Source organism: Pangasianodon hypophthalmus, chromosome 14, assembly GCF_027358585.1.
Source record: "Pangasianodon hypophthalmus isolate fPanHyp1 chromosome 14, fPanHyp1.pri, whole genome shotgun sequence".
NCBI lineage: Eukaryota > Metazoa > Chordata > Actinopteri > Siluriformes > Pangasiidae > Pangasianodon > Pangasianodon hypophthalmus.
The window spans coordinates 5669746-5694792 of NC_069723.1; the positions used below are offsets into that span (position 1 = coordinate 5669746).

At 40.5% G+C, this 25047-nt stretch overlaps 1 protein-coding gene across 13 annotated transcripts; it reads left to right on the top strand.

Moving 5' to 3' along the window:
* Window positions 1–1204: 1204 nt before the first annotated feature.
* On the top strand, window positions 1205–16594 carry or95a1 (odorant receptor, family 95, subfamily A, member 1). Of its 13 annotated transcripts, none has more exons than XM_053239975.1 (4): window positions 2446–7637; window positions 7747–7842; window positions 7994–10316; window positions 10560–16594. In XM_053239975.1, the coding sequence occupies exon 4, from the start codon at window positions 15073–15075 to the stop codon at window positions 16117–16119; it is 1047 nt and encodes a 348-aa protein (XP_053095950.1). In that variant the 5' UTR covers window positions 2446–7637; window positions 7747–7842; window positions 7994–10316; window positions 10560–15072; the 3' UTR covers window positions 16120–16594. The 13 variants fall into 13 exon arrangements, 12 of the variants coding, with proteins under 12 accessions (XP_053095952.1, XP_053095953.1, XP_053095950.1 ...); XM_053239976.1 differs by having other exon boundaries at window positions 2446–7455; window positions 7608–7637; window positions 7747–10316; XM_053239977.1 differs by lacking the exons at window positions 2446–7637; window positions 7747–7842 and adding an exon at window positions 1205–1505.
* The last annotated feature ends 8453 nt before the right edge of the window (window positions 16595–25047 follow it).

The window sequence follows — 25047 nt, forward strand, 5'->3', positions numbered from 1 at the left end:
ATGCAGAGGATGTTGTATAAATAAAGTTACATTTTGCTAAAAACTGTTAATTTCCCCTATTTATTAATACTTTTGCTACACCTTGTATATTAAAAAAGACACAAACCTACATAATATTCTAAAGATATGGAACTAGGATTTTGATCTGAGTCAATTATAACTGATGTAAACTGATGTAAACGTATTAATTGTCCAATATAAATACTGATGCATAAAAAAATAACGAAGTGATACTGAAACAATTTATAAATATACACTAACTGCAGGAATATTGGACTTAGTCATATTATAGATTGTGTTTGACCAGATTCACTTTAATATCCAGTTACTGACATCATCAGATCTTTTTTAATGGTATATTGCCATAATTTATCACAGCAAAAAGAACACACCTGAATCACACAAGTAAATTTCTGAGTAAAATACATTTGATGCAGTCAACACCAGAAACTAATTAGAAACTAATTAATATTTATATTAAGTTATAGCAATATTTTTACATAAAACAACAAAGACTGAATGTTCTGTGGACAAATATTACATCAGAATGTTTACAAATTTGGTCATTAGATGTGTGGAGACATCTCCCTATAGCCTTATCTGAACCAAAAGTCATTAACAGAATATTTGTTTTCATATTGCTTCAGTTTAACTACCAAGGGAAGCAGTTGCTGATGCACTGGGTCTCATGTGACCAAGTGTCCCTCAGCTACATTTTCCATTTCACTTGTATTAATGAATACTATATGTTTAATAATTTAGAACTTGCTTGTCATTTACAACCCATAATTAGACACATAGGATTTAAGAAATTGTTGATCTGTAATTAACTAATAGGGGCTGTGATGTAAGTTTTACCTTTAGGGCCTAAGAATATGAAATGTTAAATATCAGCTTTCTTACGTAAGTAGATTTGATTACATTGTCACTATTCTGGCATCAGTGTCCATCACTAGGTTCAATGCACTACAGCAAACTGATTATTGCATGCAATCTAGCTTGCTATTCACATCAGTGACGCATGTCTGAAAGTGAATGAGGATAAAGTGTCTGTTTTGTTTGCCATACAGAACAAACACCACTTAACCAAACCCCAAATGTTTCAGTTAATAATTAAAACCCATGTGCTCATGTGACTCCAGAAACACACAACAATGGTCATAAGAAGTCTATTCATTCTCAGAATGTAATAATAATTATTTCTATAGCACTGTCCCTGTATTCCTGTAAATGCAGCTCAATATGTACAAAAGAGAAGGAAAATTCATTCAATACAAAGGATACTACTGCTATGAAACTGATCCACATGCAGAGGCACCTCATTATATAGCCAGGCAAACACCACTGAAAACACAGGTTCATGCTAAACCTGTTGACTTCATATACTATAGAATCAAGAACAGAGAAGAGGAAATGCATGTCAGAGGTCTGGAGATTCTGCTGGGCTGGTGTTACAACTTCCTATCTCAAGGTATCCTTTAATTGCACTGCTAACAATCACTATGGTAAGTACATTATAATGTCATTTAAATCCAAATATGTGAAATGCAAGAATAATTAGTGCCTTCTCATTCACTACTGGCTGAGTGTCTGTCTTCTTCTTGAGTGGGTCAGAGCAACTGCTCGTCTGATTCTTTTCTCTCTTTCTGAGGGCTGATCAAACATGGAGCAAGAAACAAGCTTGGTAAAACACTCACATGACAGTGCCCCCTTGTCCCTGTCATTCCCAGCCTATTTTCACCCCTCATAAGTAGTAAGTACACTCACTGGCCACTTTAATAGGAACACCTGTACCCTTATATCATTCATGCAATTATCCATTTAGCCAATCAGGCGGCAGCAGCGCAATGCATAAAATCATGCATACAGGTCAACAACATCAGTTAATGTTCACATCAAACTTCATACATGGGGGAAATGTTTACATCAAACATCAAACAAATGGGAAATCACAGTGACTTTGACCATGACATGGTTGTTGGTGAGAGATGGGCTGGTTTGAGTATTTAAGAAACTGTTAAGGAGACTGGTTTCGAACTGAAAGGAAGGCTATAGCAACTCAAATAGCCAGTCCTTACAACTGTGGTGAGCAGAAAAGCATTTCAAAACACACAATTCATCAGGCGGATGGGCTACAACACATCAGGTTCCTGTTAGCCAAGGAATGTGAGGCTACAGTGGACACAGGTTAACCAAAATTTGACAGTTGAAGATTAGAAAAACACAGGTGATGTTTGTTTAATCTTCAACTGTCCATTTTTAGTGACCCTAGAGACTGTTGCATGTGAAAATCCCAGGAGATCAGCAGTTTCTGAAACAGTCATTCCAGCCTGTCTGGCACCAACAACCATGCCATGGTCAAAGTTATGGAGATCACATTTTTCCCCCATTATGATGTTTGATGTGAACATTACCTGAAGCTCTTGACCTATATCTGAATGATGTTATGTGCTGTGCTGCTGCCACATAATTGTCTGATTGAATAATTGCATGAATCATCAGGGGTTTTGTGAGTGTATAAAGGACATAAAGACAGTTTAATGAAATAATTAGGGAATGAATGGGTTCTATTTCTCCTGTCTTAACACACTTTTTGTTTGTATGTTCCAACGAAGTCAAGAAGTGACTAATGGAGCAATATTAACAGCTTTTGCTTACAGTGATACAAGTAACCTATAAACACTATGCAAAGTATTCCACATCCTCCACTGTCTAGCTAACCAGTAGGACTGTAGCTACTTGCTGCTAGCATGGTTAATTGCTTTTCCCTTGATACTCAACACTAGGGCTGGAGTCACGCTTCCCTTTGTTCGCCCTCATTCTCTCTGTGGGGTTTGTTTCTCCCTCAGCACTAATCTCATGATGGCATGGTGATAAATACCAACATGGCGTGCTCAGCTGGCACATTTAGACCCTTCTTTTAGTCAAATATCCATGTCCAACGATGACTGATAAACATAATAAGACACCCAGACAGCAATCCGAGGCCATTTCTTGGCAAATTAATGAATAGGTAGCAGACTAATATGACGACTACTGTATATATTTGGACAGTGGCACAATGAGATGTTCAGCTTTAATTCAAGGTGTTTAACAAAAATATTGCATCAACCCTTTAGGAATTACAGCCATTTTTTCATAGGCCCTCCATTTTCACAGGCTCAAAAATAATTGGACAAACTAACATAATTATATAAATATATGGATTAATTTTAATACTTGGATGCAAATCCTTTGCAGTCAATGTCTGCCTGAAGTCTGGAAACTATGGACATTACCAAATGCTGAGTTTCCTCCCTTGAGATGCTTTACCAGGCCTTTACTTCAACTGCCTTCCGTTGTTGCTTTTTTTGGGGGGGTGTTTCTGCCTTTAGTTTTGTCTTCAGTAAGTGAAAAGAATGCTCAGTTGGGTTGAGGTCAGGTGACTGACTCAGCTAATTAAGAACATTTCATTTCTTTACCCTAAGAAGGTCTTGGGTTACTTTTGCGGTATGTTAAGGATATGTTCAGTTCCATCTGAACTGTGAAGTGCCGTCCTATCAGTTTTGCAGCATTTGACTGAATCTGAGCAGAAAGTATAGCTCTATACACTTTAGAATTCATCATGCTACTTCTATTAGCAGTCATATCATCAATAAACACCAGTGATCCAGTTCCATTGGCAGCCAAAAAATCCTTATGCCATAACACTGCCTCCACTATGTTTGACAGATGATGTGGTATGCTTTGGATCATGATGCCTTCCTTTCCTTTTCCATATTCTTCTCTTAGCATCATTCTTGTACAAGTTAATCTTGGATTCATCTGTCCAAAGAATCTTGTTCCAGAACCAGGCAGGCTTTTTAAAAGTTAATGCCTAATCTGTCTAATCTGGCCTTTCTGTTCTTGAGTGTTACCAGTGGTTGCATCTTGAGGTAAGCCCACTGTATTTACATTCATGAAGGCATCTCTTGATTGTAGACTTTGACAAAGATACACGTAACTCCTCAAGAGTATTCTTGACTTGGCTAGATGTTGTGAAGGGGTTTTTCTTCACCAAGGAAATAATTCTGCGATCTTCCACTTTAGTTGTCTTCCAAAGTCTTCCAAGCCTTTTGGTGTTGCTGAGCTTGCCAGTGCATTCCTTCTTTTTAAGTATGTACAAAATTGTTGATTTGGCCACTCCTAAATTCCTAAAGTAAATCTTTTATCACCTTAATTTGTCATGAAATAATGAGGAAATGTCAGGTCAACTCCCATAGCGAACTCAGTTTCCCAGAGCGCACCACGGCCTACAGACATGGCCATCCCGGACTACACATCCCATAACTCATAAACTCTGACATGCTCACAATCACCAGACTTCTGATTGCACTCACCTGTTTCCAATCACATGCTCACCCTTTATAAACAGACTTTGGACACTGCCTCATTACAAAGTAATGCTCTGTGTGCATACATCTGACTTATGAAGCCTTCAATTCCGTGATTGTTATTCTGGTTGTGATCCCGATTGTTTCCTGGTTTCTGTATTTTTGGAATTGCCCCGTTTATGTTGTTTGTTGATTGCCTGACCATTGCCTGTTCACTGTTTTCGACTTTGCCTAATGATTTGGATTTGTCTGCCAGCTCTTCAAATGCTTATCAGTTAATTGTCCAATTACTTTTGATTGATTGATTTGACACATTGCTGGCCCTTCTGAGCTGGGATTATTGAAAACAAGTAATTTTTCGATAGTATTGTCATTTTTGTGGATGCTGTTTTGACAAGGGAATAGAAGAAGGTTTATCTAGCATAGGAGATCATTACTTATGGAACGCAGTAAGGGGTTAATGTTGTTTGTGTAGCTCTGACAGCTGGGAGGAGATTTTGACACCTAGGTATGTGATGGAGTCAGTACTTATGGGGATGGGTAGATATTGGTTTGCAGTGTCTGAAACATTCATGTTGAGAGGAAGCATAGTGGATTTGGTCCAGTTCATAGAGCAACTGGATATTCTAAATGGGCCAATGTGCTAAATCAAATATGCGGAACAATGATCCGCTGTGGCGTCCCCTAACAGGAGCAGCTGAAAGAACAACAGGATATCATATCCTTTATAATTTCTATTATTAATCTGTTAAACACTGGTCCTAATATATTCCAGAAGTGTTTATAAAACTCAGCAGGAAAACCCTCACTACCCCATATAGCTTCCATAGAGTTATTATTGTACCTATTGGTGAAAATGGGAAGGGGTTTGTCAAATTAGTCTAGTTCAAAAATATGCCACTATGATCTTGGTCTATGGCAAATAATCGGAATTAAATCTAATACATTTCTGCAAAGTGTACATACAGTGTGTTTAAATGTGTCAGTCTTTTCTAATGCCCAAACTTTTTGGGCTAGTTTCAGGTCTTTTGTGTAGTCACCCGGCCTTCTGCAGGATATAAAAGAAAATGTGATTTATCAGACCAGGCCACCTTCTTCCATTGCTCCGTGGTCCAGTTCTGATGCTCACCTGTCCATTGTAGGCACTTTTGGCAGTGGACAGAGGTCAGCATGGGCACTCTTACAGGTCTGAGAACCGACTGGTCACTTGCTGCCTAATATATTTCAACCCTTGACAGGTGCTATTGTAATGAGATAATCAATATTATTCACTTCAACTGTCAGTGGTCATAATGTTATGGATGATCGGTGTGTGTATATATATATATATATATATATATATAATCACTTAGTATAATCACTTAGATATGGGGCAATTCTCTGTCAGTGTAGTCAGTATATAGTCTGTCAGTGTAGTTTAGGCATCTACTCTGGTTAGCATGTTCTTCTGACATTTGTAGCACTTTTAACTTTTATATTCTGTCCTTAGAGCATCTTGACTTAGAATGCCTGTGTAAACTTAGGCCCAATCCCAATTCTATTTTATACCCCTATGCCAACCCTTTCCCCTTGTCCCTTGAAACAGAGTGTCAAGGGGTAGGGGTTAAAATATTCCCCTAAGATTTGGGACACCACTACTCTACCGTTACACGTCATCATACGTCATCATACGTCATCACTGTATACTCTCTCAGAAGCATCAGAGAAGACACAAAGCTCTTTAAACTTGGCGCCTGACAGTGATGTGTGCCCATACCTTCTTGGGATTTGTACATGCTGCAATTCTTGTAAAGAATCTCTTCACTCTCCCACAATTTTTGTTTATCTGTGGGTAAGAGAGCATCGCAGGCAGCAGAATTTAGAGTCAGCTCCCCCAGAAGAGCCTTGCCTTGAACTGTTACAGGAGCCACAAATCCAAGTGGATAGTACAAGCTGTGTACTACTGATAGTACTCTGTGTCTAGTGAAAGGCCTTTTATCACTCTGGTCTTGAAAGGTGAAGCTATATGCATCCAGATTCCAAAGCAAGCCAAGACTACCTTGCATGGGAAGCAGGCCAGCACCTAAATCCAGACATGTTGTGGATCCTCTTTGGCAAATCAATTGCCGCTTCTGGGGAGGGTAAGGATTTTAGTCCATCGTCCATGTAAAAATCTCACTCAGTGAACTGTTGAGTATCTTGACTGAATTCGTCTTCACTTTCTTGAACTGCACATAGAAGGCAGTAAATGGCTACTGTAGGAGAGGGACTATTCCCAAATACATTCACTTTCATGCAGTATTCCATGATTTCATTCTCTGGGCTGTTGTCATGAAACCAGAGGGACCTCATGTAGTTCCTGCCTGCTGGTCGTACTTTGAAGCAGTGGAAAATTTGTTGTATGTCCACAGTGAAAGCAACAGGCTTTCTCCGAAAGCACATGAGAACTCCAAGGAGACTGTTACTGAGATCGGGTCCAGTTAAGAGAACCTTATTCAGCGAGAAAACGTTGTACTGTGCACTTGAAGGCTACAAAGTCTTTTTTCATTTCAGGCTTTCTCTTGAAATATCATTGTAGTGAATTAAGGTGTTCCACAGCCAGTGAATGATTGAATGAAGGCATGGCCTTGGCTGTCTGAATGGAAGTGGGGAAACCCATGAATTTTACTCATTTTTGTAGATCTCTTTGTCCATGATCCATAGGAAAAGCATGTCTTCAATAGACAGGGCTATCTTTTCATCATCTTTTATTCTCTGAAACACATTCCATACTGATGTCTTTCGAGTCTCTCCTTTGAGAAGATCTCTGTGAGGCTTGGGGAGTGATAAACCTAGACAACCTTTCCATAACTTTATAGTTAATAGGACACTGGTGGAAAAAGGTAGGCTGTCCATTCTCCAAAACATTAGTGCTAAGTTTGAACGAAAGTTGGTTTATGAACCTTTCCGAGGCACGTATCTCCAATAATTACCTAGCCTAATTCTAAGCTTAGACTTACGGGTGCATAAGGCACACTGGGTGGCCCACACACTTGTTTATAGGCCTTATTATATCTCTGCTCAACAGAAGGAGAATGTAGGCTTGGTGATTGAGCTCTGGAATACTCTTTACAAGATGTTTCAGGTGAGTAGGGTTAAGTGCCACTTCTGGAATGGGGATCTCTGAACAATTGTCTGGAATCTCGTTGCACTAAAGTAATACTGGCAATGGTAAAACTATGCTTCCTTCAAAAGACTCCACCTGAAAGCCACGTGCTTGTCTACCTTCTGTTTCAGCTGTACCTGCTCGTGTTCTGAGAGTGTATGGTAAATTACAGTCTTTATGCCAAATAGGTCAAAAAAGTCTGACCTTGCAAGCGATCTGTTGCTCCGATCGTTTAATATTGCCTGACTGCCTTGTCTGGGTGTCCATCAGGATATACATTCACCAGGCAGACTTTTGAGCATGAGTGTGTCAATTGGTTGTTTCCACATAACCCTGTGCAAGCTGAGGAAGCTCCTATCTCTACAGGTATGTCTCTGTTTCTCTGTTGTTCTCTAGAGCTGGAGATTTTGAATCTTTGGACCATGACTTGGTCACAAGTCTTTGCCATGTGTGCAGTAGAACTACAGCATTTGTAACATATGCCATGTTGCTTTAACAATGCTTTTTTTCCCCATAGGTTTCACTCTGAATCCCTGAACCTGAGAAGAGGATGAGGCTTATTGTGGTGCAGGCACTGTTCTACCGGGTCTACTTTATCCTTGAGGTCACTGAAAGCTGATGGATTTTCAGAGGAGACCTGAATCTTGTGTGTGGCAACAGCCCTTGTGTTGTAGGTACAGCCCACATGTACCTTTAAGTATGCTTTTATGCGTTCTTTTGTGTCCCCTACTGACAACTCTATTTTGCTCAAATTCTCTCCATTTTCATGCTCTGCAGCTATCTCTAAGGCCTCTGCCCTTGCCTGTATAGCTGCAGCTCTCTTTTCAAGCTATAGAGTTTCTAATGATGCCTCCAGTTGTGCTTGCTATATTTTAAGTTTACTTTATTTTTTGGCAAATGCTACTTCAGCTTTAGCTGCTTGAGCCTCTGCTCAAGCCATTGTAGCAGCAGTTACAACAGCTGATGAGCAGTGTGAGCACCGGGATAAGCATGATGCATTGGATCTGCGCCTCAGTGATCCAGACTTGGAACTTGACTTTGACATCGTAAGAAGGAAGGTTTGGCTTATGAGCTGGCTCGCGCCTCGTTTTCTCACACACTTATGAGAGCAGCTTATTTTCTAGAAAAATAGAAAAAATAATTTCCTGTCTGCTAGGAAAAAGGCCACTGTTGGTGATTCCCAGTCCTCCAGAAAAGCAAGAAAGGTAAATATATGTCACAGTAACAGGAGCACCCAGAAGTAGAACACAAACACCGGGGCTAAAGATTAAACAGGTTTTATTGGAGGTTGGGGTAAATGGGAGTGTGTGTGAAAGGAGAGTGATCATTAGGTCAGGATACGAACTCTGGGGGGTTTATATACTCTGTAGGTTGATGAAGTGGTGGGCAGCAGGTACATTCACTGGAGCAATCAGGGAGAGGCGTGAACAGGATTGCTACGCCCAGACACACACACCCACACACATACAAACAGAAACGAGAGAAAACACTGGAAACGCAAAGAAGGGGAAAACACAGGGAAACAAACGGAAAATGGGGAGACACAGAAAGTCATCCCTGGCAATGACAGTATTTTTTTTGTTTGTTTACACTGCTGCTTTTATGGAACCCCCTCGTTTTTTTTTTTTTTTATATAAAATTAAATTTAAAAAAACGGAAAGACATTTTAAGGATAAGTATAAAGCTATTGGTTTCTTTATTTTGTAAAATTGTGGCAAAACATTCCAAAGTAACAAAGTAATCAGCCCAAAGTAGTAGTAAGTGACACTTGTGTTGTAGTCAACCCGATGTACAGTGGTTCAAACTAAGTTTCTAAATAACTGAAACTTGTTGTGTTGTAGTGAACGCAACATACTGTGGTTCACTATAAGTTTAAAAGTACTAAAACTGAAGCAGTGTAGTTAGGCCTGACATACTCTAGCAGTAAACTAAATAATGTGTTTTAGTTTCACATTTAAATTAAGACCTGAAGCAGTGTGATATAGATTAATTTAAACCTGTTACCTGTAGTGAATGTCTGAAATGGATGGGTCCAAAAAAAATTTGTATTGTAAAGCCAGCAAAAGTATTTGTTTCCAAAACCCTAGAAAATTCATGTGTGGGCTGAGTTACAGTATCTGCTTTACATAATGTGAAGCTATAAAGTCATAAACTATTGAATTGCTGTACAGTGTAAGCATTTATTAATGGAGACAGCTGCACCTACTGTCTCTTGCGAGAACAGTAGGTGCATTTCAACCTGGTGAAAGATATCCTGCAGGGTTCTTGTCAAATCTAGAGTATGTGGTGAATCTGAACAATTTGTCTGATTTGGGTGCTTTAACAGTGAAATTTTTCCATGTGTCTGATGATACAATTGGGGTCATAAATTTACATATGTCTTGCAGAATCTGCAAAATGTTGATAATTAAAAAAAAAATGATAAGAGGGATCATGAAAATTGCATTTTGTTTTTTATTTGGTACTGCCCTGAATAAGCTATTTCACATAACAGATGTTTACATATAGTCCACAAGACAAAATAATAACTGAATTTACACAAATTAACCAGTTCAAAGGTTTACATATGCTGTGTAATATGAACTGTAATAGTGTGTGTTATTACCTGGATGATCAATGACTGTTTTTATATTTTGTGATAGTTTTTAATGAGTCCCTTGTTTGTCCTGAGCAGTTAAACTGAACACTGTTCTTCAGAAAAATCCTCCAGGTCCTGCACATTATTTGGTTTTCCAGCATCTTCTGCCTATTTGACCCCTTTCCAACAGTGGCTATATATGACGGTGAGATCCATCTTTTCACACTGAGGACAACTGAGGGACTTGTACACAACTATTACAGTAGGTGCAAACATTCACTGCTCAATAATGCAACACGATACATTAAGAGCCAGGGGGGTGTAAACTTTTGGATGTAAAATAGTTGTTCATTTTTAAGATCCTTTTTATTTTTTATTTTTAATTATTAGCATTTTGCAGATTCTGTAAGGTGTATGTAAACTCATGACCCCAACTGTATGTTGCTTGTATATGTGTACATGTGAGCACAAAGTGGGAGACTGTTGTTTTGTATTTGTTTTTCAGATTCCTTAAAACTCAAATAGAGCAATCAAAGAAGATCTAGCAGTGGTCCTGTCCTGGTGAACCTGACAGAATAGGTGGATCAATGGTGACCAGTTCTAGAGGAGCTCCCAACTATCCAAAGGAAGCCCAATTATGGAGGAAGTTTTTGGGATTCATGGATGGCATTCTTGGGTGCCACTGTAACAGATAATTAAACAGGAACTGGGAAAGAAAGAACTGATTCAAGGCCTTCCATCTACACCTAAAGGAACTAAAGGAGGAAAGGAGATTGTACAGGGCATCTGCACAGTTGCACTCACACTGTCCATTACAGTCAATTATTTCACACATGGAGAAAATTAGTTTCACTTTTGCACAGCTCTTTGTGTTTGTGATGGTCCAGATGTCTCTCCCTAGCTTAAATTTGATTTAACTTTGTTTCAAATTTTAGATGAACTCTGTGTGATTATTGGATACAGTGCAGGTAACAGATACCAGTGTGTGTATTCAATGACAAATTGGGGCAACCTAAGGTAGGACGGCACTGGCACTGGGCATCCAAGCGAGGCGTAATTTTATGTAAAGCTTTAGGGCCAAAAAGCATCAAAAGGGGAATCTGTAAGAAATGATAGAGCCTGCTAGACATGTGGGTTTTGATCTGGTGTAATCTCAACCCAAACACCTCAGTTTCATCACTCTAACTCCCAGCCCTGGTTCTAGACTGCGCTGACTGGGAGAGAGTAAAACATAATGGGTTGCATAATCTTTAGTTAGTCAGATTATATAAAAGCCAGAACTACTGTATATTTATGGCTTGATTCAAATGGGATATAAATTGGAGATCATAGCCTTACTAATATTTTAATAAATAAAATGTTAAAAAAAAAAGCGCCAGCTATATTTACAGAATGAGAATTGCTCATTCTGAATAAGGATCAGGATATAATAAGGATAAAACAATAAGAAAAGAGTGGAGGAAATCAATGAGAATAGTAAAAAGATTAGGAAGAAAAAGCAACAGTTGGTCATTTAAAAAAAAATTGACAAAACATAAACAAGTCTTATTACTGTAAATGCCCAGAATGGTAACTTAACAGTGAACATGAGATGTGAATGCTATGAAATGCAAATTACTGAACAACAATCCCATTTCCAAGGAACTCAGCTACTATATACATATACATAAATTAAACTGATATTTGCAAAGTTTGGACCTAGTAACCAAAACCTAAAAATGTCTACTGGTCAAAACAGCCTGTATTATAACTAAAAACTTTATACTGATTCTGTATTATAACAAAGTCTGCCTTCTGTTTCTTTTGAAAAAACCCTCACAAACCCATCCATGTCAAGAATATTGGTTATTGACATCTCATATGCCAAAATCACTAAATTTATTTTTCTTTCTGAAGCATTTTGCAACAGAAGGGGGTAAGAACTTGTGTCAGTGTTGAGAACGAACTTTCACATGATGTGAGAATGCCCCTATTGGGCAGTGGTGGCTCAATGGTTAAGGCAGAAGGTTGGGGGTTCAAGCACCAGCACCACCAAGCTGCCACTGTTGGGCCTTTGACCCTATTTGCTCCAGGGGTGCCATATCATGGCTGATCCTGCACTTCCTAACATGCTGGGATATGTGCAGAAAAGAATTTCACTGTGCGGTAATGTGACAAATAAAAGCTTCTTCTGTCAAGAATATCTTCAGTAGCATAGGTCTTGCAACATTAATTTATTTTGGCTATATCTAACTAATTTGTCAGATTTTCTGTGTCAGTGTCACAAGTTGCTTCAGGGGTTCTAATAAGGCCAGATCATTGCTCATGCCTCCTGGCAGAACTGGTGTAACTTAGGTTAGGGGCTTCCTCCTTTCAGGCCATGGTGATTTGGACTCTTAATGGTGAAAATACCTTGTTTTCTTTGTTGTACCTCTTTCCTTAATGATACAGTGTCTGTGTAGTCCCACGATTTTTATATTTACATACAATTGTTTGTACAGATGCTCGTGGTACCTTCATTTTTCAGGAAATTGGTCCTAAGGAGGAACTGGACTTGTGGAGGTCCATCATTTTTTTCTGAGCTCTTGGCTGAGTTGCTTGGATTTTCCCATGGTACCAAGGGCAAAAAGCACTGACTCCCAAGTTAGGCCCTTTTACAGTCACTTGTGCACTTCCAGTTAACTCCAAATTATGGCAAATCATAGGCTTCTAAATGTCATTACATCAATTTCTGAGACTGTTTAAAGATATGTTGGTGTATGCACATTGTTGACCATATATCATTCTAATATAGTGAGTTAAAGAAGAAATAAATCTGTCTCTAATTGATTGCTTTAAAATGACCTCTGATGTGAACAAAGTAGATGCCCTAATTGACTTGCCAAAAGAAATGTAGGTTAAAATGAAATGTGCAGAGTTGTAAAAAACTAAGATTGAATATCTTTAGCCTAAGCATATGTAACTTTTGCCCTCAGTTGTATATATTTTTTGTGTGGGCAGCATGGTGGTACAGTGGGTAGCATTGCTGCTTTACAGTTTCAGGTCCCCCAGTTCAATCCTGAGCTCTGATTACTGTCTATGCAGTATGAGTTGCGCACTTTCTCGCTGTATCCCTGTGGGTTTCCTCTGGATTTTCCAGTTTCTCCCACATTTGGGTTCTTTCTACTCTAAAAACAAATATGTGTGTGCATGGTACCCTGTGATGGACCCATTCTGGGTGTATTCCCACCTCATGCCCAGTGTTCCCAGAACAGGCTCCAGATCCATTTATATGTCAGTTTACAGCATTTAGCAGACAGAAGTGCTTTGTAGTCTCCATCAAAAACATATCCTCCACTACACTGACCAGAATAAAATGGTTACTGTGGGCAAACATTACATCAGCATGTTTACCAAATAAAGACATGATCAAGTAATTAGAGGTGTGGAATTATCTCCCTGTGGCCTAATCTGGGCCAAAAGCCATTTGCACATTTACACTCTGCTTCAGTTAATTACCAAAGGAAGCAGATAGTGAATTAGGTCTCTTATGACCAAGTGGCCCACAGCTACATACGTCAATGGCTTTCTCAAATAACATATAATAAAATGTTACTTGTACTAGAGAATGTGTTTTAATAATTCAGAATCTGCTTGTCTTTCACAACACATAATTAGCCACACAGGATTTAAGGACAATGTTGACATGTTTAATTAACTAACAAGTGCCAATGTGCTGCATACTATGTCTGTTTTTGTTCTGTCTGATGATGTAGATTTGTTGAATATCAACTTTATTATGTAAGTAGCATACATTACATTGCCATTATTCTGGCTCACTCGGTGTCCATCACCAGCGTCAATGCACTACAACAAAGTGATAATTGTGTTGCTATTTACAGGTGTTTTATAACTAAAGCAACCATGAGGACAAATAAATAAGCCATAGAGAACAAATAGCATTTAACTAAACATCAAAGGTTTCTATTAATAATCTTATAATAAAAAGTCCACAGATATTTCAGAATCAAAGAACACCCATGTTTAAATTACAGAAAAAGCATAAAATATTGATAAACAACAGATACACATAGTTTAACCTGGCCACTGTCCAATCCTGCCTTAAACTAATTTTTATTTTCTGAAATGACAAGATTATCATGTTTGTAACTTGTGAGCTACTTAATGTCACTCAGACATGCATGCACTGAGAAGCCCATAGCCACATACCACATCATTTGATGCAATAAAGTGTCAGCTAGTTTCAGTGATAGTGTTAGTGATAGAAGGTTTGTGAGTGTATAATCTATTAGGTATGATAATTACTATATGGTCCAATTTCTAAATTCTTTTAATATCAGAACCGTTGAAATAAGAGGTTATATTATTACAAATATAAAATTATTCATTGGTGACTTCACTCTGGCTAAAAGTATTCATACTTACCTATAAGGTTCATTCAACACATACATACATTGTATAAAAATACATTTTACACAGAAGTGATTTAAATAACTGAATAACGAACTTTCATTACATATGGTAGCTAACAAATAAGAAAAACACTGTGTCATAGGTTTTATATGCAAACACTGGAAATGTAAAATATTGGAGAAAAATGCTGTTAATTACAAAAGCAGTGTATAGTGACAAAGTTAAGCAAATCTCTAAGGAATGATCTTTTTCCTCACATGATGAAGACGAAATGTATAAAACTTGGCTCCCCCCTCAAACTATCCTTTAATTGCTCTGCTAACAGAGACTGTGGTAAGTATTTAATCATTCAATTTTAATATAATCCAGAATTCATGCCATATTCTGTTTTAATTTATTAAATTCAGTTTTCAACCAATTAATTTCAACTTTCAATTTTTTCAGTTGTATTTATGCCATAAACTGATGCTAAGCTTAAAATGTCCACTGTAATGTTTGTTTCAACAAACAAGTTGTTTTCAGACCAAGCAACAAGAAAACTCTTGTTTGCTGTTTGTTTTTTGTTATCCTAGATCTAACACACCTCATTCAAATCAACAGATATTTGTCAAGCCCTTTTAATATAAATGTTAGCACCCACTTTTTATTCACTTAATTTCAAAATCAACTGTATTCCAGCATTTTTCCTTTTGCATTTCAGGCTCTGCAAAGTCCTTGACATTATGCAAAATCTGACTGAATTCCCAGGCAATGCCACGTCCAGCAATAGCACATCGATTATCCTAAAGGTGTGTGTGGTGATCCCGCTGTTCAGTGCCTTTCTCTACTGCATTCTGCTGATGCTGCATACATTTGCCTCACACCGGCAATTCTTTGATAGCTCACGCTACATCCTGTTTGCCTACATGCTGGTCAATGATACATTGCAGTTACTCTCCTCTGTGCTGCTCTTTCTATTCGTCATGGGCAATGTGAAATTCGCCATCATCTACTGTGCACCACTTCTCTTTGTCTCTGTTGCAACCTTTCAGAATGGCCCACTAATCCTAGCTGCCATGTCACTGGAACGCTACGTGGCTATCTTCTACCCACTACGCCAACCAATCTCCTGGAGGCCTGAAAGAATTTGGGTGATTGCTTTGAGCTTGTGGATCATCAGCTGTATCCCTCCTGCAGTGGATTTCATCCTGATGCGCCCCAATGTGGCCTGGGATGTCTTCACCACCCCAGTGGTCTGCAAAACCACAGTTCTCAATGGCTTGCCCATCCAGACTGTCTTCAAAGTGGCTGTGAACACAGTATTCTTTGCTGCGGTGGCCGCTATCATTCTTTTCACATACATTCGGATCCTTCTGGAGACTCAGAAGATGCGTCAGGACCGGGCCTCAGTAACCAAAGCCCTGCACACTGTGGTGTTGCATGGATTTCAGCTGCTTCTGAGCATGATGGTCTTCACATTCCCCATTACTGAAAACTTGATTGTGCTGAACATCAGATGGATGCAGGAACATATTCAATTTTTCAACTACTTCTGCTTTGTGTTGCTGCCACGCTTTCTCAGCCCACTCATTTATGGCCTCAGAGATGAGAACCTGAGGAGCTACATGAAAAAAGCCATGCCTTGCTGCAGGGCTCGTGTTGGGCCACGTAAAGCAGTCAAAATTCCAAAATAAACGTTAAATGCAGGGGACAGCAACCAAGATGTACTGTCATTGTTTTTTTTCATGAGTTTAGTAAGGCTGGTTTCTAATGCCATTGAAAAATATATATAAAGTCAATTTAAAGTCTTCCATGACACACCATAACCAGTATGTGTAATAATTTGATAAGGACTGGTGTATCATTCAAATTATCTGAATTAAATTCAACTGTGTATAGTTAGAAAAATGGCATAATTAAAATGTTAAATGTATATAAATGTAAATGTTTTTTACCATCATCCAATGAATCGTTAGTGCTGCCTTCAAGAATAAACTGATAGTTTCTTAAGAAATTTATATATAGCTACATGTGTTTAGAACATATATAGCTACATGTGATTTTGTTTCATTAAAGCAATTTATGCAACAGCATAGATTATTTGTAATAACAAGTACTGGATTAACAAAATCAACTGTGTATAAAGTGCATTATACCCAAATACTTGCTTTTCATTAATGACCTATATAAAACATTCCAAAACATTCATTACATAGTTTTCATGTCCCTTTCTATATAAAAACAGTGAGCAGGGATTAAGTTGTTAGAATGGACTACAGCCCACCTTGTAGTCCTCTGTTTGCTGCCTTAACAAGCCAAATCAAAGATCAAGTGCTTAATCAATGCATGTACATACAAATGTTATAGTCTTATACTATTCACATTTTATCTAATATAATAAATTTAGCACTATGTAATAATGTAATGTAATTACTGCCCAATCACTCATTTCTACCTATCTGGGTTACAGGATTGAGGTTACACAGGTCTTCAGTTAGATGGCTTAGGCCTGTGGAGATGATCTCTTTCCATTATTAAATGTTTTTCATTACTATGCAACATTAACATTAATGTTGATTTAAATATTTATTGTGGTGTTAACAGCCTCAAAGAGCCAATAGACACTACAGGTACTACACAGAAGCAGTGATGATGTCTTGTTAGATTTTAATGTGATAATCCCCCAAAAGACAGGCAAACTTATGCTCTGTTACATACTACTAATTCAGCCACAACACCCAACTTGACCAATCATAATCATGCTTGTTTGCTGTCACTATATAGGTGCAGCTTCTGAAAAATAAAGGCCAGGAGTCATATTATGCCAGGTACTGCAACTAATAACAGGCCTCATGAAAGGCTTTGAGTAAAAATGACAATAGCCTGCCATTCTGTACACAATACACAAATTTGGATTGCATTCCTGCCACATGACAAATGTATGAATGAGCAGGGGTACACGTTTCCTTATTAAAGTAGCCTGTGAGTATATACAATGCATTGCATAAGTATTGACCCCCACTGGAACTAAAATGATCTTATTTGAGATTATATGTTAATGTGCATAAAACCCAGGGGGAATCAATATCGTTTGCAAAATTATTACAGATAAAAAATTTAAATGTTGTGATTGCACAAGTATTCTCCCACATTGCTGTCAAATCCCTGACTTAGACATGGTTAGAATAAGCTTATGGCCCTATGTTTATTTTATTTTATATAATATGTATATAGATTAGATTAGATTAGATTCAACTTTATTGTCATTACACATGTATAAATACAGAGTAACGAAATGCAGTTTAGCATCTAATCAGAAGTGCAAAAAGCAGCAAGTGCAGTATGTACAGTATAAACAGTGTGTATAAACAGTAGTAAATAAATAGAATGTACAATATAAACAGTATGTATAAGCAGTAGTAAATAAACGGAATGTACAGTATAAACAGTATGTATAAATTTCAGTTTGACATAAGTGGTTACATCAGACTGTCAGACAGTGGTGTTGTTCTACACTCTAGTCAATATTGCACAATAAAAATGTGTCCAGGGGGACATATCTGTCAGTAACCCACACTTCCATTACCCTTCATGAGCTCAGAGGTGTATTGTAATTGGCTAGGATTAGAGCCTGGCTCATTTGCTCTTTCTGAGTATGCCGGCTATTTTCTTGGAATCACTCAATCCAATTTTTTCAATCCTTGAATATTAAACTGCTTGAATTTTTTTCTATCTGAATTTTTTTAACCTGAATTTTCAAAAGCTTGAATTTTTTTTAACAAGAATTTTCATTAACTTAATATTTTTTAACCTAAAATTTTCAAAAGCATCATATTTATAATTTTTTTTAAGCATTAAAAATTTACACTTTTTTCAAGCATTACAAATGCACATTCAGGTCCTGCTGACTCTGATTTCATTTGATAACAGTCAATAACTTCATGTTGATACAATAGACATAAAGTAGACATAAAACAATAATGAAATCAGAAATGAATCTGGAGCTCATAGTCAAGTTCCTTTCTGCACTGCTTGACTCTATAGAAGAGAAATGATTCATATTTGCACCCAGATGAGGACAGGTTCCCTTTTGAGTCTGGTTCCTCTCAAGGTTTCTTCCTCTTGTTGTCTTGTCTCTGGTTTGCTCATTAAGGATAAATTTAAAATATAAAATTTATATCCATATTTCTGTAAAGCTACTTTGTGACAATGTTTATTGTTAAAATATCTGTTAAAAAAATTAAATTGAATTTAATTGGTTTGAATTGAATTGAATTGTTTTGGGGAAAGATGTCATCGTCTTTTGTTTTTTTTTTTACTGAGGTGCACTGCTGGTATCTGCCAACGAAAAAAAGGGATGAGAATATGTAAGTATGATTGTAGTTTCAGTATTATGATTCACTCATTTGAAGACAGTGACTCAGCTGTTTAAACATATATACCGATAAGCCATAACATTAAAACCATTGAGAGGTGAAGTAAATAACATTAATTATCTCGTTACAGTTACTGTCAAGGGTGGGATATATTAGGTAGCAGACGAACAGTCAGTTTTGTTGTTGTTGTTTTGTTGGAAGCAGGAAAAATGGGCAAGTTGTCAGAATACACAATGCATCGCATACAGGATGCGTAGCTGCAGACTGGTCAGAGTGCCCATGCTGAACCCTCCAAAAGTGCCTACAATGGGTACGTGAGCATCAGAACTGGACCATAGAGCAATGGAAGCAGGTGGTCTGGTCTGATGAATTACATTTTCTTTTCATCATGTGGACAGCCAGGTGCATGTGCATCGCTTACCTGGGGAAGAGATAGCACCAGGATGCACTATGGGAAGAAGGCAAGCCGACGGAGGCAGTGTAATGGTCTGGGCAGTGTTCTGCTGGGAACCCTGGTATTCATGTGGACGTTACTTTGACACGTACCACCTATCTAAGTACACCTCTTCATGGTAACGCTATTCCCTAATGGCAGTGGCCTCTTTTAGCAGGGTAATGCGCCCTGCATCAATGCAAAAATTGTTCAGGAGTGGTTTGAGGAACATGACAAGGTGTTGAACATAAGTTCAAGGTGTTGACTTGGCCTCCAATTTCCCCAGATCTCAATCCAATTGAGCATCTGTGAGATGTGCTGGACAAACAAGTCTGATCCATGGAGGCCCCACCTCGTAACTTAAAGGACTTAAAGGATCTGGTGCTAACGTCTTGGTGCCAGATACCACAGCACACCTTCAGAGGTCTTGTGGAGTCAGAGCAATGGGGTGGGGTGGGAGAACGTAGGAAGATTGAAAACAAGTCATGCAGCTGCATTCTGGCTCAGTTGCAGTGGTTGAATGGTGCTCAGAGGCAGACCTGTCAGGAGAGAGTTGCAGTATTCCAGGCTTGAGATGACAAGGGACTGAACAAGCACCTGAGTGCCCTCTGTGGATAGAAATGGATGAATCTGTCTGATTCATTAAAGTCATGAGAGTGAAAAAAGAGATTCTGGAGTGCAAACGGCTCTATATAGCTACTATAATATAACCAATAACAGGAAGTAGGCTTGGGAGATGTAACAATATTATCCTTACACGATATACTACATTGCCATGATATCCAGTGACATTTATTACCGATTATATTGTATTAGCACACTGGCCAACTGTTATGCATTTTGCGTAGGAGCTCCTCAAAAAAGTTGAGTTTGCAGCAGTCTCCCGGGTTCAGGTGAAAATGAGGAAGCAGGAGGCAGGCTTAGAACAACTCAGGGGCGTTTTATTCTCCGTTTCTCTTTTGCTTTCCTTGGTCTATTTAAGTTCCACATACACACACACTCGCACACACACGGCTCTGTGCTGGATCAGGGCTCTCTCTCTGGAGGCGCTCTTCTCTCTCACCCTTATCCTTGCCCCAGCTCACTGCAACACAGTATACTCTTTAGTCAAATTCCCCACAGGTGTGCATTCCTTACCACTCACCTTCTCCGGCTCCGCCCTCCATTCACAAATCAGCGCTTGACCACGCCCCTGCTTCCACAGAGTTGTCGCTCAAAATATGCCAAAAGAGGAAACTTTTTCTTCAACTCTCAACACGAGTTGAGCCAATTAACACATGAACCTAGAAAGATCTGTGCAGATGTTTTGATCTCAATACTAACAGACAATTTATGAAAGTTATCTCATGAATTCTTACTTTCTGTTATGGTAAATGGAGAATATTTTATGTTCATTAATGTGAAAAATCTATCATTATAGAGTGGATCGAAAAAGTCTACACACCCCTGTTAAAATTACAGGATTGTGTCATCCGACGGAGTCGGAGATGGATGCAAATGCAGGTTGGCTTTTTATTAAAAAGAACCTGGCAAACAATCCCAAAATGTGGGGGAAAAAAAACATAGCGATGAGGAAAGATCAAAAACCAGAACAGTAAGACACAATTTGCAAGACTTGGTAATTCAGATAAATGTACACTGAGCATTACTTCGCAAACAGTCTTTGTGAGAGTCTGTATATATAGGGTGTGTGTGAATTCAGGTGACTGTGAACATGCCAGTGAAGTGTTGCGCTGTGGCTGGGGTTGTGTGTGCCCATGTGATGAGCATGCTTCTCAAGTTGTGTTGCACAAAGGTTTGTTCCAGTGGGCGTTCAGGGAGATCTTCTTGCACTGGTGTGTGGGCGATCTTTCTGTCAATCTTCCAGGTTATCGCTCTTTCAAAGCAGGAGGAGAGCAGTATGGGTTCCAGCCTTTGGTCCTTGTTTTCAGTGGGATAGATGCGGGACAGGGGGTCAGCCTTGGTGTTCTTGGAGCCAGGCCTGTACAAGAGCATGAAATCCAACCAGGCAAAGAACAAAGTCCACCGGGCTTAGCGAGGGATCAGATGCTTGGCTGTTTTCAGGTACTCAAGGTTCTTATAGACTGTGAAGATAGTGAAGGGATGGGCCACTCCCTCCAACTAGGGCGAGCTTCACAGCCAGCAACTGTCGATTCCCTATGTCCTACACTAGTTCGGCCCAGTTGGTGGAAGCTTCTTTCAGTAGAAAGCCACTGGATGGAATTTAGGTTTTTATCCAAAACTTTGTGAAAGAATCACTCTTTCTCCAGATTCCGTGGCATCCACTTCTACAATGAAGGGCTTAGATGGGTCTGGGTGTTTCAAAATGGGAGTGGTGTTCAATGTTGCTTTGAGTCTTTCAAAGGCTTTATTGACTGCTGTGTTATAAGCCAGATGCATGGGTGGAGGGGAGTGTAAATGTAAGGGGAGTAGCAATGGAACTAAAGCCCCATTTGGTGGAATCTTAGGAGTCTTTGAAGCTTCTTGACAGTATTTGGATTGGGCCATTCTGTGACAGCTGCAACCTTTTTCTGGTCCATACCCACTCCCTTGGGTCCTATGATATACCCAAGGAAGGTGATGGTGGACACTTGGAATTTGCACTTCTCTCCCTTTACATAGAGCTAGATGTTTTGCCATAACTGGATGTCCTTGAGAGCGGCTGCTGATCCCTTTTACACTCTCCAGCCTTCTGCAGGAGGGTAGAGAGTCTTCGGCTTCCACCTTTTTTCCTGAGGCATCAGAAAGTGTAGGTGGACGGACCAGGTGGAGAAATGGATCACGACATCGTCAATGTAGGCAGCAGCATATTGGCGGGTGCAGGACGATGTCCATAAGTCGCTGCAATGTAGCAGGAGCACCATGCAGGCCAAAGGGGAGGACATAGTACTGCCAGTGGCTACCGGAGGTGGAGAACACGGTCTTTGGCTTGGCTTCCAGGCTCAGGGTCACCTGCCAGTACCCTTTTGTGAGGTCCAGTATGGACATGAACTGGGCCCTTCCCAGTTGTCGACCCTAGGGAGGGGGAAGCTGTCAAACTCTGATATCTGTTTAAGCTGCCGGAAGTCATTGCACAGCCAGATGCTTCCACTGAGCTTGGGCCCCATGATGATGGGGCTGGACCAGGGGCTGGTGGACTCTTCGATGATGCCTTCATGAAGCATCCGGCTGAATTCCTCCTTGATAGCCTTACGGCGGGCCTCTGGGACACAGTAGAGCTGCTGTCTGACCACAACTCCTGGTGGGGAATTGATGTCATGGGGGACCAGATCTGTTAGGCCTGGGGTGGAGGAGAAGATGTCATCAAACTGGTCCACCAGCTCAGACAGGTCCTGGCTTTGTGCCAGGGTGAACTTCTCTCCTTGGTGGACCAAGGCACACTCAGACGGATCTCTGGGGAGACTATCAAATGCAGACACCACGAAAACACAGAAGAGACAGAGTTAATGGGGGGTCTCACCTGCTGAGGTCGCCCCAGCATCGCCTTTGCCCTAGGCCAGGTAGGCCCACTGGACCCGCGGCCACGTTGCTCCAGATCTACGCCCCTGGATCTACGCATCCATTATACGTCTTGATGTCTTGGCGGCGGAGAAGCCCGGCCAGTCTCCCGGGATAAGACCTATGAGGAGCGGCCACTCCTTGGCCCGATGTTCGACCCTGACTCTAGCTGCTGGCACCTCTCAGACATCCCCGTGCACACACGAGTCCGTCAGAGATCCATCAGCCTTAGAAGGAGGTGAAAGCAGGGAGGGTGGGCCTGAGTTATGGTGCTTTCTGAGTCCCAGAGGGCCGAGACTGGCCTGCCGTTGACCTCCACGGGGATGGTAGGGGAGCTGTGAGGGGTCACCATATGGAGAGCATAGCCTGTGAGCCAGGGCTTGTCAGCACGTTGATTGGTGGCGGGGTCCAGCTCGGTAGGCACGGGCTCATCCCTGGGAGATCCGTAGGCGGAGCGGTTGCTGGTGGGTCTCCCCTCCCCATGAGAGTGCTGGTCTAGGTGCAACTGCGGAGGATGCCAGGAAAACTCTCACTGCTCGCCCCTGCTGATTTCCAGGGTGGCTACTGCACACTCCACGGCCTCTAGCACCTCCCGGGGGTTGCGGGCACCCTGCATGCCTATGGCTTTCCGTTCAGGTGGCAGAGCACTCAGGAAACGGTCCATGGCCACCCTCTTGACGACCTCGGAGGCGGAGAGGGTGTTGGGCTGTAGCCACCTCTTGGTGGTGTGTAGCAGGGTTGTCCATTTGGCCGTGAGGGGTGGCTTTAGGGTCATAACTGCAGTGGTGGAACTCTGCTGCCGCACTGGTTGGGGAAAGGCCAGATCGTAGGAGTACCTACTTTTTGAAGAGTTCATATTATGCAGTTTCATCAGGGGGAAGTGCGTGATAGGCCAACTGAGCCTCCCCCGAGAGGAAGGGGGCGAGAATGTGGGCACAGTCCTCCTTGGGCCAGCCTCTGTGCTGGGCAATTCTTTCAAAAGTGAGAAGGTAGGCCTCGACGTCGTTGTCACTGGTGAGTTTGGTGAGGAAGCGCTGTGCCTCTTGGCAGGGATAGGGGAGGTGGACTGCAATGGCAGGCAGCCTTTTCTTCAGCTCCAGGAGCTCTTGGGTGGTGACGTGGACACTTTGGGCCAGGTCCTGGGTTACTGCCTGCTGCTGTAGGCTGGTCTGGAGAAATTGTTGCAACACTGTGTCCATCGTGGTATCGGGGCCTGTGTCTGTGTTCACACCCGCATTCTCCACTACTGTAGCACCACGAGGTTGCAAGAGGGCTGAACATGGCGCCCGGAGGTTCGGGGGGTTTGAGGGAGGGAGAGAGAGAGAGAGATTAGTACCCTGTTTTACCATACCTTGATGTACTGGAGAGCGGCTGCTGGTCCCTTTTATACTCTCCAGGCTTCTGCAGGAGGGTAGAGAGCTGCCGCTGCAATCATTGGCTGCCAGCCGAGTCGAGTTGACGTACAAGCCTAGGCCTTTCCTATTTACTTGTCAAAGGTTTACTTTAAACTTGCAAGTGTTAGCCTTTTACCTTAGCTTGTCAGAGGTCGCTTTCAAATGTATCTAATGTATCTACTAAAATTTTAGCTAGGAAACTGTTTCTTATAATTATCTTATAAATATAAATCATTCATGCACACAAGTCATGCACTCTTAATGCAACATACTTTCATACAGAAGAACTACTGAGCATTGAGAGATCAAGTAATGAATGGGTTTATTGTACAAAACGCAAATAGGCTACACAATATACAGAAAGTAAAAGCAAAGAGAACTTACAGAATTAGACAGTAATAGGGCATAGGATGGTAATGCATCTGGATGCGTGATGGTAAAGCAACTCACTGCGCTCCTACTTTCTGGTAAAAACTCCCATTTTTACACTCCTGAGCCTCTTTGAAGTGTATCATGTCCAGAGTACCAAATGGAAGAGACACGATGTGTTTATGGCAGGGTGGACCCCCAGCTGGCTATCTCACCTTAGGAAACTGTATGTTAATTAAGTTCCTGTGAATGAGTTGTTGGAAACAAAGGCAAAAGGTCTCCCATGCAGACCAGGTGGTGCCAGTATGTATATGTGTGGGTGTAGGTGTGTGTGTGTGTGTGTGTGTGTGTGTAGAAAGAATACACATTGCAACATAGTGTAGATGATGTTTCCTAAAGCTGTATGATATTTACGATGTCACCACATTGTTCACCAGGAAATATGGATTGATACCAAACATGCTCTGAGGAATGTTGTAGCATAGTTTAAATGACCAGGTTTAGCAAACAGAATAACTGGCAAATTCAAAATCTGAAAACTTATTCATGAGG